General features: G+C 34.9%; 1 protein-coding gene across 1 annotated transcript in view; it reads left to right on the top strand.

Annotated features, from left to right (window-relative positions):
* Positions 1–2,450, top strand: part of LOC149571173 (seryl-tRNA synthetase / serine-tRNA ligase) — a 46,856-nt gene extending 44,406 nt beyond the window's left edge. Inside the window, exons 6-9 of the mRNA XM_089812736.1 lie at positions 1,189–1,292; positions 1,482–1,665; positions 1,805–1,984; positions 2,086–2,450. Of these exons, the coding sequence (XP_089668862.1) occupies positions 1,189–1,292; positions 1,482–1,665; positions 1,805–1,984; positions 2,086–2,253 (636 nt within the window). The 3' untranslated portion in view covers positions 2,254–2,450. The remainder of the gene's footprint in view (positions 1–1,188; positions 1,293–1,481; positions 1,666–1,804; positions 1,985–2,085) is intronic.
* The last annotated feature ends 17,514 nt before the right edge of the window (positions 2,451–19,964 follow it).

Here is a 19,964-nt window from a genome sequence, read left to right as displayed (position 1 = left end):
GGATAGACATGTCCAAGGGACATGTCTTTTCTAATCCTTTTCTCATTATAAGTAAGAGGTCGCTGCTATTTAGAACACATATACCAAATACATGGCAGTGCTTAGTACATTTGCAGCGATTTTGGAAAATTAACACGCTCCTCATCTGTTTTAGCAGTCTTCTGTGGGGTCAGCAGAGGATTCGCCAAAACTACCGTGCACACCATTCTTTGGGAAAAATTCACAGTTTGGCCAGGAGGAAAATTGCCCCGTGCCCCGATGCCAATATTGTTGCCACTGCAGACTCCAATCTGTGAAACCTGTGGCTGTCCACCATGCATCCCATTCTGAGAAGCCTGCAGCCATCCACCTTGCACACCATGCTCTGAAACCTGCAGCGGACTCTGGGCATCGGTATGAGCAGGCTGTTGGGAGGTAACCCTAGAAGCAGCGTCTGGAGTGGAGCCATTTCTCCTCTTTTACTGTATATTTATGATACTTTTTGTAAGTACATCAATTTTTTTTGCATATATCTTCTGATAATTAGTTACATGGTTTATAATCTGAACGGAAAGCATGCCACATGTTTTTAAGTGTCTTTGAAATATATCTTTCCATTAAACAACTTGTTTTCCTTTCTTTCATCTTGTATTTTGAAATAGCAGTTAATGTCTTTTTTGACCACATGTTGTCTTACACCAAACCCAGGAACATAGAACTCCTTGATGGCTTGTTTGTGACTGCCTTGGTAATGTAATATTTTATTTGTTCCATGGGGACATGTGGCCCTCAAAACCCCTTCCAGGATGAGGGGACTTGGGGGGAACATCCCCCGGCTGCGGCCGCCTGGATGCTCATGGCCTCCAGTTGGAAAATTCAACTGAAAACAAAAAATGGTGATAAATTTGTGAAAAAGACATTCAGACCTCCGCAAGGGACACTATCCCTTGATGTTGGGGGCTCTGCCCCATATCCCCAAGAGGCACTGCTTGTTGAGGGTTGTTGATACCATCTTTTTTTGGTAACCTAATTTTGAACTAGATGTGCATTTGGAAAGAGTGGCTTTTCTTCAGTAGGCTCTCTTATTGCAAATGCTTGGAATTGTTACTACTACTGACATAGGTATGGAAATGATTCCATTTATATTACAGTTCAGATCTTTCTGTTTAATTTCAATAATAATTATATAACAAACATCCAAATGGACAGGTAATTGGCGAAGGCGATGATAAGTATCTCATTGCAACATCTGAGCAGCCGTTGTGTTCTTATCATCGGGGTGATTGGCTTCACCCTACAACACTACCCATAAGGTGATTGCACGTTTGTTCCATTTGCTTTTCTGGTTTATTATTTGTAACGAATGGTTTTTTGTTTGGTTGAATCAACAAGCGATATGTTTTAGGTTTTTAAATCTTTTGAACTAGTTTTTGGCAAAACAAGTAGAGTCTGGATCGTACAGTTTACTTACATGATAACTTATCAAAACTTCTGTTCTGCAGGTATGCAGGATATTCTTCCTGTTTTAGGAAAGAAGCAGGTTCTCATGGAAAAGATACACTGGGAATTTTTAGAGTGCACCAGTTTGAAAAAGTTGAACAGTTTTGCATAACTAGCCCAAACGGAAATGATTCTTGGGACATGCATGAGGAGATGCTTAAAAATTCTGAAGACTTCTATAAGGAGGTACTTCCTGCAGAACAGTCAGAATTTACCATGTCTAGAATATGATTTCTAATTATCAATGCTTAAATTTTCTATCCCTGGATTTGCCTTCTTGTAAAGGAAATCTTGTTGATTCACTAACATAAATTTTGCATAGCAGTTAAATCTTCCATATCGTGTTGTGTTGATTGTTTCGGGTGCTTTAAATGATGCTGCTGCCAAAAAATATGATTTGGAAGCATGGTTTCCTGCATCAAAAACATACAGAGAGCTTGTATCTTGTTCCAATTGTACTGATTATCAGTCCAGGAAACTAGAAATTCGATATGGACAAAAGAAGGCAAGTCAAATTTATGCATAATACTTGGATCTGAATTTCTAGGAGCAGCAGGACAATATGTACTATTGATTTTAACTGTTTTTGTTTGCGTTTGGTTGCAGAGCAATGAGCAAACAAAACAATATGTTCATTTATTGAATTCGACCCTCAGTGCAACAGAAAGGACTATATGTTGCATCTTAGAGAATTATCAGAAGCAAGATGGTGTCGAAATTCCAGAAGCTTTAAGACCATTTATGCTAGGCATTGATTTCTTGCCTTTCAAATAAGGTTCTGCCAAAGAGAGAATCGATTATTAAGATTTAGGAAGCTGACTATCTAGGCTGATCTGGTTCCGGGAGACAAATGTAGCTATTTAATAATGTTTTTGTGAATTATTAATTTTGCTATTTGTTAAGATTTGGTTCAAAGATGGCAAGTACTTGTTAGTTCTTTGATGAATTATAATCAATTACGGTTACTGGCATACCTGAATTTGATTCTTTAGATGTATGTTACTACTTGATTGTATTTTCTATGATAATCTATGATTAATAATTTTAAAAATTTTATGATGTTTTTGACCTACATAATAGAAGTTTTTTTCATCAAAAGAGTGCTCAACAGCTGAGTGAGGTCTGGTTTTTACTGTTGGGAGGGTAGTTGCGGTGTAGTTTCATGACGTATTTATATTATATTTTGTTAATAATTCATTCTCTGAAAAATAAAAAATGATTAAATGTTAGTAAGGCAGATCCTTAACACATGAAAAATTATCTTGTTAGTAGAAAATCATAAATATAAAGAATTCTCTTGTTAGTAATAAGGCAGGGAACTAATGTTCCTGGTTGCCCCCACTCAATTAATTTTCAGAATCAGATTTGCTGAATTAGAAAAGTTAAAAATGGTTTTATTTTAAAATTATTTTCTAACCATTAATTTCCTTTTTCTGATTGGTTTGTTTCTATTTTGTTGGGGTTAAAAAAGATTTTACTAATGAAGCTTCTCCCGAGTTCGAGCTCCTCCAGTTCAGCAGCAGCAAATAAACTATCCTTGATCATCGCTAATGCTTTTATCATTCTCAATCTAAGCGTTTCACTTAAACTGTGAATGCTTGGCGGATAAGTTTGATTCTCTATTTGATTTCTTGAATACTTATCGAGTTGTAGATCCACAGCCTCAGATGACGCTGGGAGAATCTTTCACTTCCACATGCTGGAGCTGGACAGGGAAGATTTCATACCTTAAGAAAGACATGAGAGGCAATGCGCACTTGTGGACTTCATCTTGCTATTTTTCCAGAGAGGTATGTGGAATTTCCTTGGTGCCTGGTCGAGATCTCCTTTATGGTAAACTCTGGCACCCCAATTCTTTGAGCGATCTATCATGTTAATACCAATGGGTGAGGAAAGGGAAAGGATGTTATTTGCACACATTTACCCTGCACGAATATTAAAACACTTCCTCTCAAGCAACTTTTCACTGAAATATTAGTTCCCTTTTTATTGCAGCCCCATTTGCTTCCTTCCATCAATGGCTTCCGCAACTGACACTACTTCATTTCCCAACTGCTTGGATTGAAGCTATAAATGAAACTTCAAAATCAAGTAAAGAATTTTGCTGAGGTTTCAGGTATTTTTAGGCAGAATTAAATTAAGGAAAAAATTATCTCAAAGTACATGTGGCTGAAGAGTTTAGTGAATTTTGCTGACGGTGGAATGATAAGAGGCACTTAAATGCACTTACCTGGAGCGCAGCAAAATGTTAAACGCACTTGGCTAAGATAAACAGAAGTCTGATTCCTGGATAGTCAGTAAATTTAGTTTAAGATAGAAAATTTGGTTAAGATTTTGACTCCCCATACTTGCAAAGCAAAGCAATCGACGCAGAACTCACATACACCTCATCCAGAAAAGCTTCGTAGGAAATCTTGCCTCCCTTCTACCCTTTCGTTTACCATAACCAGAATGACGCCCCTTCCTCTTTGCTTCCAAGATAACAAAGCCATCCTTTACAAGCTGGTGGATATTCTGCCTGGAGTTGGGCATAGAAATCTCGTTGATTTCATTGGGATTGAGCCAAACTTTTCCCTTCCCGCATTTCAGAATGCTTGCAGCCAAGTGCTTCTGTACTTCAACGATACCATTTTGCCTGCGATTTCGATCCTCTAATCCAAACTAAAAAGAACCTAATTGTTTGTTTGTTTTTGGCTATTCAAAAATAATGCAAATTAGGTGTCAACAGATTAAACACTGCAATATAATTATGAACATCAAAAATAGCTACAAACTTAGTACCTATAAAAAAACAAATAATATATGTTTTTAAAATTTTATATCAAAAATTTAAAATTTACAATAACAAAATAATAGAACAGATTCCTGCAATGCCACTTTAAACCCCATATTTTATTCTAAATTTATTTTTAAAGCTGCGCTAAATAAATTTATATGGGAATGTTACAACTTGTCCGTTAGTTGATTTTGTGGAAATGCCATATAATTTCACAAATCTTGTTTTCGTTTGGCATAATCGATTAAGAAATGTTCTGAATTTTTTTTAGATAAGCTGAAATTTATATGATTATGTTATATGTGAAATTTAGCAACACCATTAAATTTGACCCATCTTCAACTATTCCATCCAATAACTAAACATTGTTTCCGTCCACCAGAAGGCAGGGACTCCTGCTCGTCCAGAGCACTTGTTTTATACAACATATTGGTAAGTGAAAAATCATGTATGTAAGGGGCTTTCTTGTTTTATATAGTATATTTTATATGTATCTAATACAAGCATTATTTGTAAAAAGGAGTCTCATATGAACATGCACTATTCATGTATACAAATATTGTTTGTATGTATTGAAGAGCTTCAATGCCAACATCTTAACAGACATATATCTATCTATCTAAATTTGCTCATTATTACTGCATTTATTTCACATGTTTGAACCCCTTTCACTATTAAAAGTGTAAGTTACACTGTAAAAAAAGGCAAAATAAACAATTAGTTTACTCATATCCAGGGTATCAGTTGCTGAAGTTGTTGAATTCGACGTCTTAGGTTGATGGATAGCCTATAATGACTTATGATCCCTAAAGAAAGAAAAATGGTTCTTTTGTTCGAATATTAACCGAGTCATATGCACACAGTTTGATCTCAAGCAAAGTCGATTGAAGCTAGCAAATTTTCGAATCAAGGTCACCTGTAACTTTTTGTCAGATTTTTAGTATCTATTATTTTTCTTTCAGGCAGATTGCAGACTATTTGTGAACTGTTATATTGACCACACGTTTATATTTGGCATAGCAGATGTAGTAAGCACATATGTATTTCTCATCAGAATGACAGTCATCGGTATAACAGATGATTAAATTGTTTTTTTTAATTACACGATTTATTGTTGTAGCTATAATATCGAGTTTAAAGTTTATTTCATTTCAATCATGTTGACATTAGCATTCTGGATATCTCAATTTGACCATATAGATTTTGCATATATCGTTTGTCAGTAGTAAATGATATACATAGGTTTTATAATTAATCAACTCTTTCATCTTTTTAGCATTAATCAATTCAGCATTTTTTTATAATCCAACTCGTAATTTAAATCAAATCTTGAACATCTATTTAATAGAGTAAATTTCCATTGTTTAACGATGTCCCTCGTATTCAATTGCAAGATGACAAAATGCTTGATCATTCATTTTCTTAACTAAGATGACTAATTATTCCCCTATACAAAGTTTATAAAAAAGATTGAAATCTTAGATTGCTAAGCCTTGTTGAAGTGAGGAGACTTGTCGAATCCATGATTTATCAATTTGTTTTGAACATCGTCACCTTTGATTCATCAAAAGATTGAAATCTTAGATTGCATCGTGTGAAGGGATTTCTTAACATTTTATTTCTTGTCTGCAAGTTATTGAGTTTAGTTTTGAAATTTTGCATTGAAAGCAAAATGATGTTTAGACCATTCATTTTTTCAACTAAGATGACTAATTATTCCCCTATACAAAGTTTATAAAAAAGATTGAAATCTTAGATTGCTAAGCCTTGTTGAAGTGAGGAGACTTGTCGAATCCATGATTTATCAATTTGTTTTGAACATCGTCACCTTTGATTCATCAAAAGATTGAAATCTTAGATTGCATCGTGTGAAGGGATTTCTTAACATTTTATTTCTTGTCTGCAAGTTATTGAGGCTAGTTTTGAAAATTTGCATTGAAAGCAAAATGATGTTTAGACTTATTTCGTTTCTTGTATCCAAGCCATTTAGTTTGAGCTTGAAATGGCATTGAGATGGGGATTGGAGTTTGGACTTAATAATTTGAACCTTTTATTTGCGTTTCATATGTGCATGTATGTAACGAGTAACACAATAATTCCTCCCGTGATAGCCAACTTCAAACTCAAATCACAATTTATCAAAATAATTAACCATAAGAACCAAACTTATCATCTATTCATTCGTTCATGTTAATTTGTGAAATTTAATAATAAAACAACTCATAAAAGCATCCACACAAGTAACATTAGTACAATTTTTTTAATTGTGTAAACCCTTGGTTAGAGGGAAAAACCATAGTGGGAATTGATATCCACAAATATTTTGCTCTCTTCTTAAATGTGCCCGGGTAGGAGCATACTCGGTTAGGAGGTCACAATAATGTCTAGTAAAGAATAGACCTTGTTGTAGGAGTCACTCGGTCAAGGGATTTACCTTTAACCCTATTAGGAGCTTTACTCTGTTAGGAGTAATTGTATGAAATAATTTTTTTGATTGATATTGAGGAGCCACCAGTTAAAGGAATTAACTTCAACTCCTGCTAATGATCTTGCTTGCTGTGTTAAAAGTGACCTTGTTATAGGCTTTTAATTTGTCAACTTCATAGGATTAACCAAGTATAATTATTTGGAAATAACACTTCATAATTGCTTGAACAAATCCTTTTTAGTTCATCATTTGCATCTCCTTGCAAACATTTAACTATCAACTTGATCACATAATCCTTGTTGATCACAACCACTAAAACTAATAACTCCACACCACTCTTGTAAATTAACTTTCTGCCACGTTTATATACCTTTCATCTTTAGGTAATCCTAATCCTAAACATGTTACCTATAAAAATCCAACAACATTTAACCAAAACATGTTACAAAACACTAATCCATCATTAGCTATTACCACACAATCAACAATTTCCATTGTCCTTTTCACTTTTCTCGATGAACAAACATAGTTGCATGAAATTCCATCACAATCTTTAATATATAACCGATCCATCGAATCTCTTTGCTTGCACATCCTTGCCACACCATCAAACATCTCACAAACTTTAAAGATTTACTAAAAATTGCATACATGTTACCTTCTCAACAAGAAATTGAAACATTCAACCTTTTCTTTATTTTTCTTCCTAAACTCTGTTCAATTTGTCCAAAACATGCCTCTTGTAAACCAAATCAAACATAACTTTACATTGATCGAACAACATAAGGTGGAAGATGGTTGGATTGCGGTTAAAGGAAAGAAATCTAGGCCAGCTGCTCCCCCTTTTGGAATGAATCTTCGATCATGCAAGGAACGCTCTAAATCAAAGGGCAAATTGTGATGTATCTGGCTCTGCCTTCTTGTTGGATCTTTTCTCTTGGTTGGTGATAGGCTTTTTTATCACCTTGGTTACTTTTTTTTGCGAGGTGACCAGTTCTGCGTTTGTCTGTTGCTTCATTTGGTTTAAGTGTTCGTTGAAAATCTTTAGTCTTGTACAAGGTTTCAGGCACCCTTCAAAATCTATTTGGGGTTCCAGGTGCTTGGTCAAAACCTGGTGTAAGTGGCTAAGCTGTACTGAGTTATCTTTGTAGCCACCTCGGTCACCTTTTTGGTTGGTGACTTGTTTCTCCTATGGTTTGTTGTTACTATGTAATGGGGTTTCAGGGTCCTTTCAAATCCTATTTTCCTTAATAAAAAACAACTTAATAAACTTGATAAATCTTGGAGTGCATCACTTGAAATAACATAGATTTGATAAACCAATCAAATCATTCACTGATTATCATAATTTGAGTAGCTCGATAAAACTATTTCACTTCAACCATTCATAACTCAATAACGATGTGCAATAAATTACAAACATAGCAACTAGCGACATCTTTGAGTTGTCCCATATCAATTGCATGCTAACTAATCATACAAATAGTCTACACATTTGATTTGCCACCTGCACAATAAAAACTTTCATATTACGTAATAGACTAATTCATGTGGGGCAGGTAGATGAATCAATCTGGCCAGGTAGGTAGGTAGCACCATGAGTAAAGACAACAGATATAGGGCAGATAAAGCTGCATCCCGAGCCTCTACACACACCATCTGTTGGAGATCAGGGCCCAGTAGTGGATCAAACTTTTTATATATAAATAATTCAACACAAACTATTAAGTCAACATCAGAGACAACACAATAATTGATTCAGTCATCATCAAATATGAGCTTCAAGACATCCTGAAACTCTTCTATCAACTCTTGAGGACATCTATATTAGTTATACCAACAATCTTCCCCTTTGGCATTGATGACAACACTAGACAATACCAACAACAATAAATACAACACCAACTGAATGCCTCACATGTTTGACTCATCTTCTGATATGTTCTTCTTGACATTTCTCTCCTAAAATATAATATCCTTGTTCATCTATTCTTCTCCCTTTGTGATTTCTTCTACAACTCTTCTTCTCTTCTCCCCTTTTCAGTTTATTCTTATTTTGTTCTCCTCTTCTCTTCTCCCCATTTCAGTTTTCATTGGATGCTCTTGCTCATCTCCTCCCGTCACTAGAGGAGTTGAATGGACAGGTCAGGACAAATATTTATGGATAGTAGATCACCACAACCTGGAGTAACCTGACCAAGGGGTTACGTCCTAAGATGGCCTTTTATGTTGAGCACTTCTTGGTTATCACTGATGGGGTTATTACACAACCTAGCTACTTATCACGGCATTGGTGTCATGCCTTATGCATCTCCCTTGGATCTTTCAGAGTTGGCTCCCATTGGTTACAGGTCTAGATTGATCATCATATGAGCAAAGAGGATAGGATTTATTGCTTATGCTCCTTGTTAGAGGCCGAGACAAAGACCCATTTCATCTTCCGCTACCCATCCTATTATGAGATCAGAGGGAGGTTCCATTACCTATTTAGAGACTGTAGGTCCCTCACAACTTTCTTCATGTATACGAATCAGAGATGCTTGCGCTCTATCTCAGGGAGGCGATGCAGCTCTAGGACTCCACTTTGCAGCGCTTGACCCCCTAGAAGGTTAGGAATCAACCCCTCATCACCACCTTTTTCTCCCCCTTCTCTCTAGCAAGGGGGGTGAAGCACACCTCCAATGCCAGTATTACCCCCATGGCTAGCCACTCTAGATCTGTGAGACCCTGCACCAGGTTTAGTACTACTACTACTCTTACTCCTCACCGACACTGCTCTCGCAACTCATAGCGATAGACCAGAGGTCCTTTGTGCCCAAATTCATCTTGTTTGGTGTTGGAGTTCTTTCAATGGAGGAAGGTTCTCTAGTTCTTGCATCCTTGATGACCCCTTTATTGTTTTGTTTATTTTGTTCTCACTTGCTCTTTCTTAGACATCGTTTAGTGTCTTGTAGTTTGTTGCTTCCTTGCTTGTATGCTTTCAATTCCTTAGACCCTTGGTGGTCTTTTGTTGGACATTAATAGATTGATCTTATCTTATCTTATCTTATCTTATCTACCACTTTGACAACAACACCAAAGGTGCTTCACTCATTTCAGAGTCCACCTTGATACTTTGAATTTTCAACAAACTTCCTGACAAACCAATCAATTGCTAAACCAAACTTCTACTTACTCTTGGCTCACCCTCATTACACCAATCCATAGAAAGATAAACATTAGGTTTAGTGGATTGATGTGACATTTGCATCTTAGTTCTAACCTGAGAGGGGAATGAACCCTATCCTACCTTTGAGATACTCAAAAGTATCCTTAGGTAACGTCTTAGTGAACATATGTGCTACTTGTTCCTTTGATGTCATGTGATCCATTCTCACTTCCTTTTGTTGTACCTTTTTTGTTAGAAAATGATACGTCAACAATCAACAATTTGTCAACTTCCAATTTTATATACAATTTGTGATATTTACTTATCATTTTGAAACCAATCTTCACCAAGCATGAGTGTAACTTTTCATACCATGCTCTAGAGATGGCCTAAGCCATATAAAGCTTTATTCAACTTGAAAAACACGTCTTAATCCTTTGATAGAGTAAACCCATCTAGGTGCTCTATGTAGACTTGTTCTTCCAATACACTATTTAGAAAGGTATATTTCACATCCATTTGGTAAAATTTGAAGTTCTTGTAACTAGTATATGCAAGTAATATCGTTACACCTTTAAGTCTGACTATTGGTGCAATAGTCTCACCATAATCTGAACCTTCTTCTTGAGCATAACCCTTACACACTAATCTTGCTTTATTTATGATGACTTTGCCATCCTTATTCAATTTGTTCTTGAAGACCCACTTTATACCAATCACATTTTGTTCTCTGGTCTAGCACCAAAATCCAAGCATCATTCTTGTTGATATGATCAAGTTCCTCTTCCACAACTTTAACCCAATCAATACTCTTCAAGACTTTATTTATTGTTCTAGGCTCCATCTCAGAAATCAAACATGCACTTTCTCCGATCTTCCTTCTTGTCTTCACTCTTGCATTCTTCTGTCCAATAATATGATTAATAGAATGATTCGATCTCACATACCTTGGGCAATACCTGTTAAGGTATTTATTTTTCTTCTTTATTCACCAATTGCACCTCTTCATTTTTCTCATTGTTCTACACAACGATTTCTTGCACTTTCGGTTGAATAAACTTCAGATTTTGACATGTCTTTGTTTCCTACTTATTTGAATCATCATACATCTAGATGTCTTTGAAACCCATCAACTTTTACGTTAATACTTTCAATCGTCTTGTTAGTTCTCTTCTTCCAACATTTACATGCCTTACTCTTAGTAGAGCATCCTAAGAAAATACTGTTGGTAAACATATTTGTTCTTATAAATTATAACTCTTAAATGTCCAACTTGGAACAATATCTGATCACAAACAGTTGAAAAGCCACTTGTGGATAAATTGTCTTCTCTCTGAATTGGTAGGTACAACTCCTTAAAATAGATTTGCAATAAATTATGTTTTCTTCCTAAACTAATTCGGGGGTATGTTCTTGACTTGAGAACAGAAGAGGTATAACCAAGCTAGACCTAATCAGAATCTAACTCAGGCGAATAGAAATTTCTGAATATCAAAACAAGTTTATGCATTCACACATTTTATGAATTCATATGAATTCATAAAGCTTAACCGAATAATAGCTAATACTGAACTAAGTTAATTTGAATATGAACTATGGCTAATCAACTAAAAATGCTGAAGGGGTTTCTCTTTGAATGAACAATAACAACACTTATCACATTCATTCGTTGCTTCAAAACAGGGGAAGTGAAACTCTGTTCTTTCCTCATTTCAACTCAAACAAAAGAGAAAACATAAGACTAAATCTAATAGTAACTGGAACATAAAATAATTGACATAAAACACCATTCAATTGTCTCTGCAACAAAAAGTACTTCACACCAAAAATTCGCCGACCTTTCATTAATCTTTCAAACTCATACATATACAATTTTGAGATGACCACTACAATGGAAGCTCAATCGGTTCTTCTTCTAAAAAGTGAAAAATGGCAAGGCACCAACTTGTCATATTACAAAAATTACATAATAAAATAGAAAAAGGAGGTAGAATGTGAATCACTTCAACTTCTTCCCCTTTTTTGCTTTTTCTCAATAGGCTTTGGCGGCAACTATGATCAGAATAAGCTCTTCATGCCTAGGTACATGGATATTGGTATACCTTAAGAGCCATTTAGATGCTCTCTAGCCAATTCCTTCATAGCATTGGATTGATTTGGCAGTTCTTCTTTGGCCACGTGTATGCATCCACTGAGTGCCTGTAGTTCAGTGACCCTGTCTTGACTATGGAAGTTTATATCAGACAAACTATCCAAAAATCTAGAAAAGTTCTCCTTCAGGACATTGACTCCAATAAGTGCTTTTCCTTGGCCACTAGTTTGTGAGTCTGTATGTAATCCCCTCAAAAGTTCAAATCCTCTATCCTGTGTCTTCACCTTATCCTCTTTTTTCTGAGCCCTTTCTCTGTAGACTAGATCATCTCAATTTTAAATTGCATGCTTTGAAGCCACTCGAACAAAGGCTCATCTCCCTTTGGTAAGATTTTAGCTTCCACCGCTTCCTTGGCCTTCATTTGGATGATCATCTTCAAGAGGGAAATGCAGTCATCACATTTCACCCTTTCTCCAACCAGAGTATTGCTATTTGACATAATGTTATATTTTTCTGTTTCCAATCTTAAGATAACATTACCAATCTACTCCACAATCGTGGCTCCTTCTGATTTGAGCTTCTCGATCCATTCTTTACCAATCTGGCAATAATGCCTATCTTCTTGGAGTTGATAGATGAGGGCCTAAACTTCAACAACAATAGGATTTTTAGTCACTGATACTCCAGAGATGGCTGCTAACGGAGTGACTAGCTATCTAATGAATTTGTTTAATTCTTCTATCTTAGCCTTCATCTTAGTCCTAGACAACTTTAGACTCTCTAGCTGCCCTTCGATCACCTCATTGGTTGACTTCCATAAGCCAACTTTAGTATCATGCCTTGCTTCACCAAGATCCACAGAATGTAGAGTAAAATCTTTGGCTGTCATGTCCTCAATCCGCCCTCCCTTGTTGGGCTTGGCAATCTCCATTGTTTGGTGACCTATTTCTGGATCTTGCCCGAGTATGGACAAGGTCTTCTGCTTCTTAACTCTTGTCAATACAGATCCAAAATGGATAGCAAGAGATACGATATCTTTAATAGAAGTTCTCTCATCCTTCCTTTTTTTCTTTCTCTCCAGAGTATCCTTCAACCAGGAGTCAGTACCTATCATCTTGGAGGCTGTCCCAAGTGATTCTTTGCTGAACATCTTCCTCTTAGCTGGGGTAACCATTACAACAACTAAAGAGAAATGATTCTTTGGATCTTGGGAGATGAGCTTAGAGGAACTCTAACCTTTATCCACTTCTAGATTCTTCTTTACTGCTTCATTCGACTTAGTAGACTCACTACTGCTGCTCTTTCCATCTACTACGTCTACTATTTGTATTGAAGACCCACTTGGTTGCAAAATTGTAGCACTTGTTGACGGAACAGGGCTATGATGAGAAGAGGGGATTGGAGTAGTGTGGGGAGAAGGAATTGGGGAAACATGAGGTGATGGAACTGGTGTGACATGAGGGGATGGAATTGAGGCAGCTGCGCTATCCTTTAGTTCCTCCATCTTCTTTTCCTCCACACCAGTCTGGGTTCCTATGACTGGGAGGGAACCATCATGACAGGTCTTAGCTATAGGGATATTCTTGTCTGGAGGTTGATCCCCTCCACCTGAAGGTTGAGTTGGCCCTTGAGTGGAAGCTATGGTCACACTTGGTGTAGCACTTTGAGATTAAGTAAGCATTGTAGCTTCTGGGGAAGCTTGAGTCGTTGCACCTTTACTCCGAATCCTCTTGGTTGTCCACTCAACTCATTTCCCTATTCTCTTGATGGTCCTAGCCATCATGATATCAAGATGAAAGTAAGGCTTATCCATGGAAAGACTCATTCTTTTCTTGTTTTAATCCACAAACCACATTTACTAACCTCTGCGAAAAGTCACCTTCACGGGTCGAAAACCCATCGAGGAGAAGGCAATGTTTGATTCTCTGCAAGCTTCATTTTTCTTTGTGTAAATCATGATAAGCCACAAACAAGTTCATCGTCGAAAATAATTTTTTGAAAATCATTATGAAACACAAGAATGTCCATCGAATTAGGTTCTAGGCTACCCACAAACTCACGACAACAAGAAAAACCCACCCGATTATGTAATGCGGGAGAAGGGAAAGGTGGAAAACTTGATGGAGAAACTTTTCACCTGAGTGGAAAGAACTAGACTTGGACATATCCAGACTAGACTAAGACACAAAATCTTTTCTACTTTGCAAAATGGGTACAAGATGAAAAGTGGGGCAATAAATACCTTCATCAATTTTACCATCAAACTTTTGAGTGAAATCATCTCTCTTGTTATAACATCTACTTCTAAAGACTTTGAAACAATTCACGCTAGGAGTATGACCATACTATAATCTATAGCATCTTACTAGTTCCCTTTTTGACTTCTACTCGGTTTAATGTATAGATTGCAATGCTTATAATTTCTCTCTAAAAGTTTTTTGCAACATTCTCTTGCGACACCATTTTCTTGCAGCATCAACAATTGTTCTACTCCCACTTTCTATTGTACCATTCTATTGAGAAGTCCTTGGAGTTGACATTTGTCTCTTGATTCCATTCTTGTCACAATAATCAATAAATTCCTAAGAAGTGTACTCACCACCTTTGTTAGACCTTAAGCATTTTAGGTCCTTTCCACTTTCCTTTTCAACTAAAGCTATAAAGGTTTTGAACTTATTAAGAGCTTCGATATTTTCTCTCAAGAAAGTAAGCCACGTCATTCTAGGATAGTCATCATAAAAAAATATGAAATACTTATCATCGTAATGACCTTTAGTTCTTATTGGCTCACAAAGACCTGTATGCATCAAATCGTAAATGTTCTCAGATGAAAAATATTTTCTACTGAAAGTAATATGTGTCAACTTACCAAATTGGCAATCTCTGCACATAACATTGTCTAGTTTAACTAAAGCATGCAATCCTCTGACTATATTAGTCTTGTTTCTTAATGAAATTGTCAAAGTTCACATGGAAACACCTTCTATGCCATAAACAACTATCCTCAATCTTTACAACCAAAAATCTATTAACAATAGTCCTTAAGTGCAATAAGTTACCTCTTGTTTGTCTCAATCAAATTTTACAAGCTTCCTAGAATGTTTTGCATAACTACTTCAAAATCAAAACACTATCCTTTTTCATTTTGTTGACCAACACTAAGAAAATTATACTCGAGATCTTCAACAAAATAGACATCATCAACATTAATATTTCCATTTAAAGAAATAAATCCTTTACCTTTGACCATATAGGGAGTATTGTTTCCAAATCTCACAACACCATCACCAAACTCTTCAAGCTTGATAAGCATGCTTCTATCACGAGTTGTGTGATGTAAACAACCACTTTCATCACCCATTCCTAACTAAGTTCTACATGAGAGACAAGAACTTTCTCACATCAGTAGTGTCTTCATTGTAAAAAAAACAACTTCATCATCATGGTTATCATAAGATTCATCTTCTTCAACTTCTTCCTCATCAACTGCAACATAACATTGTTTCTTTCTTTTGTCCTTTAATCTCTTTTTTTTTTTTTTTTGATTTGTATTAGAGTCATGACATCTTGCAACAATATGACCAATATTCTTACATGAGAAATAAACTAATGATAATTTACTCTTATATCTATTGGTACCTCTAGATAATCTCTTAGCAAGTAAAGCTTCAAACTCATCCTGTTTACTTTCTTCATCAAAGATTGACTCAAGATCACAAAGAATATACTGAGTAACAATTTCCTTACCTTTACTTCTTGGATTCAGTGATAAAGAGTCTCTAAAAATAGCTTTAACCTTAGGGATACTATTGTTATAATTATTCATTTCAAAAGCAGTAAGCTTATTGATTAGCCTATCAATATAGAGCTTTTCCAAAGTTTTCAGCTCATGAATTATAGAAAATCTAATTGTAAAAACATGCAATGAGATTCTCAACATTTTACTTACCACAACTACCTACTCCACTAATATTTTGGATTACAATAGCTACCTCTTTGAATCTGTGACCACATTGAGCAACATTTTCAGCTTCTACCATCTTTATGTCATCATACTTTCCTTTCAAACTTTTAACTCTAAGCTTTTGAACATGAACATCTCCACCATAGAATAACCGAAGTTAATTTCTAACATCATGAGCATTATTAAATCCAAAAAATCAACAAAGTCAACATTAAACAAAACACTTATGATTGGATTCAATGTTTGTGTGCTTTTTGTCTCCACTTTCAACTCATCTGCACTTAGAGGAGCATTTGGTTTTATATACTTGGTTTTCACATGTGTCCAATCTTGTGGTCCCATTCCTCTAATGTAGAGCTCCATCATATCACACCAAACTAAGAATTTCTCCTTCAAGAATTTATGACCTTCCTTGATCAACATCATGATCTTTTCCTCAAGATTTTAGGTTTTGTACAAAGAGGACCATATCCCTGATACCAATTTTTAATATATTCAAGATTCTATATAACTGAGATGGTGGGGGGAGTCGTGAATCAATAATCACCACCTTCAAATTGAAATTAAAATTGTCAAACTAATTAACCAAAACCAAAATTATTATCTATTCATTCATCAATTGTTCTATGTTAACTTGGGAAACTTAATCATAAAGAAACTCATAAGAGCATCCAACAAGTAACACAACAACAAAAATATTTTATCGTGGAAACCCTTGGTTAGAGGGAAAAACCATGACAATAATTTATACCCACAAATATTTTGCACTCTTTTAAAATGTGCCTCATCAAGAGCTTAGGCCATTTAGGAGCTTATAATAATATCCAACTAAGAACATACCTTGTCAGGAGTCACTTGATCAAAAAATATATCTCTAGTCTTATTAGGAGCTTTACCCTATTAGGAATAAACTTATGAAAGGATTTTCTAACTCAAATTAATGAGCCACTCACTTAAAATAATTAACTTCATATCCCACTAATGATCCCACTCACCCTGTTAAAAGTGATCTTGTTAGAGACGTTTAACTGTCAACTCGTTAGGATTAACCAAGTAGAATGATCTAGATATGTCAATTCATAATTTTGTGAAAGAATCCTTTTTAAATTAATAAGGTTTCCACAATCCATTTGATCTATGCAAAGAAATGTTCTTGGTTTTTTGATTGTGTGATTTTTTAACATCAACATTTTGGATCACACTTCGAGATCCATAATTAGGATGAAAGAGCATGCAGGAGATATAAAATGTAAGGTGCAACTTGGCCTTCCAATAGATATAACATAGGATTAGGAGAGGAAGGTGTATGAAAAATGAGGAGGAATATAAAGGTCAAATCAAAGATGCAAGAGATGACTCAAGAGAAGAAAAGAGTTTGAAAACAATTTAACTCTAATAATAAAATAATAATACCATAGTAATAACACCATCCACAATAATAATAATAGAAAAAATAAAAATAAAAAGAAGAAATATTTTGATATTATTATTGTTAGTGCTATTAGTTGGTTTTTTTAGTCCTTTTAGTCCTTTTTGTTTTTTTGTTTAGTTTGCATTTTAGGTTTGATTTACCTTTAAAAAAGTTTATTTTTATTTTTATTTTATTATTGTTGTGGTTGTCACAACAACTACATTAATAATAACAATAGTAATAATAACAAAACCTTTATTCTAATTATTTTAATTATTGCTATCATTATTATTAATATTATATTATTATTCAATCTACAAATCATAGCTTTTTCTTCAATAAGCGGAAAACCATTAGGTTGTTTAGTGTAGACTTCTTCCTCAAGTTTTCTGTTAAAAATGCCAATCTTAATATCCATTTGATATACCTTGAAGTTTTTGTTAGATGCATATGCTAAGAACATTCTTACTGCTTCCAATCTACAAATATGGTCAAAGTTTCTTCAAAATCAATTCATTCCTATTGCGAGTATCCTTTGTAAACCAATCTTTCGTTGTTTCTTACTACTTCACCTTGTTCACTCATCTTTTTCATGAATACCCATTTTGTGCCAATAACATTTTTATCTTTAGGTCTGGGGACCAATTCCCAAGTCTTATTATTTTATATTTGATCAAGGTCTTATCTCATAGCCTTTATTTAATATCCATCTTTGGATACCTCATTTTCTATCTTAGGTTCAACCTGTGAGATCAAACATATTTCTTCATTTACCTTGTTCCTCGTCATTACTTGTTTGTTTGTGCTACTAGATTTGTTCCATAGGATGATTTCTCACAACATATTTTGATATACTCTATTATAGTGACCTTTGTTCTTGTCTAGCTCTTGTTCAGATTCATTTCTAGGTTCCTCAATCTATACCTACAAATCATTATCTATCTCATAGAATAGTTCTTGTTCTACATTTTGATTATTAGACTTTTGACTTGTGCTTGTTTCATTATCAAAATCATAATCAAGTGTTCTCTCTTGTATGCTGAATTTCTCATCAACTATTACATTACATTCTTAACTAGTGCTCTAAATATCTGATTATAATATTTGTATGGTTTTCTCTTCAAGGAATAACCAAGAGATGTACCTTCATCACTTCTAGGATCAAACTTTCCTATATCATCTTCTCTTTTGATGCAATATTTTCTTCCAAATGTTCTAAAGTATTTCATAGTATGTGTATGGCCAAACTAAAGTTCATAGGATATACCTAGTCTAATTTGAACTTTGTTATTAGTGTATAATGTTGTAGTAATTTCTTCTCTCCAATAGATATGTGCTACATTTCCTTCAAGGATCATTTCTCTAGATGCTACACTTACTGACTTGTTCCTTCTTTCTTGTATTCCATTCTATTGTGATTTTAGGAGCTAAAAGTTATATTTTCATTCCATTGTCTTAACAAAAATTATTGAACTAACTTGATTTAGACTTTCTCCTTTATCAAATCTTTAAAATTTAATTTTCAATGCTGATTCATTCTCAACTTTAGCCTTGAATATATTGAACTTCTCAAATGCTTCAGATTTATCTCTAAGAAATGCTACCCACATCATTCTTGTAAAGTCATCAATGAAAATAATGAAATAGCTTTCACCATAGAATGCTCTTGTTATTGGAGGACTACACAAGGTATATGAAAATATCCAATTGCTTACATGTAGTGATATTTTTCTTGGAAATGAGTTATTCTTCAGTTTAGCCATCACACATTCCTTTCATACCATGTTATAAGGTTTTGTGATCTTTGGAAAATCTCTTACTACATTACTACTACTTATCTTCACAATGCTAGACAAGTTTATATGAAAAAATGTCTTGTACTACAACCAACTGTCATCATAGTTAGCAACCAAACAACTTATTTCAGTAGGACTCAATTGAAATACATTACCTCTCATTTTGATTAAGTAAAAGTAAGTTTTGAAAGGACCCAAAACCTTGTACAAAGAGACAAGAAAGATATAACAATGAGGATCATAAAACAATCGTCAAAAACCACCTGACAAGCTAGAGGGACACAACCAAGTTCTTCACAAGAGGTAAAACATCCCAAGAAACCACAAACCATCAAGATTTACATTTAGGTCCAACCTTTTTAGAATGTAAAGACATATCAAATGAAAGTTTGGAGGATTTTCCTTTTTTTCCTTTAATTGATGTCCAACCATCCTCCACCTTTCCAGCAGCCTTTTTCCAATCCCCACTAACTCCCAAAACCCTCGCTGCAAGAGAAGCACCAGAAAAAGAGTTCTGGATAGAGTAAAAAATATAAAAAGGGACAACATCAATTTTCTAACTCAAATCTGCCAAAGGGACAAAAATCGAATCAATAGAGTCAACAACATGAGAAGTGTCAACAACAACATTTTGAGTCAAAACCATCAAAGGGACAATATTCAAATCACTAGAGACAACAAAAAAATCCTTAGCCAAAGAGAGATTAACATGAGAGGAGCTATCCAACCCATCTACCTTCATGGATACTTTATGAACCGTATAGTGATCATCTGAAACCCCCAACCACCAAGAAAGTGATTTATTCGATCAAACCATGTCAGAGGAGCATAAATTAGTGAGATGGCCGGTCATATGACATTTCCTACATT

Source organism: Cupressus sempervirens, chromosome 2, assembly GCF_028749045.1.
Source record: "Cupressus sempervirens isolate cs-2001-9-10 chromosome 2, ASM2874904v1, whole genome shotgun sequence".
Classification (NCBI taxonomy): Eukaryota; Viridiplantae; Streptophyta; class Pinopsida; order Cupressales; family Cupressaceae; genus Cupressus; species Cupressus sempervirens.
The sequence above is the reverse complement of the archived record's forward strand: the minus strand, read 5'-3'. Positions and strand labels throughout refer to the sequence as shown.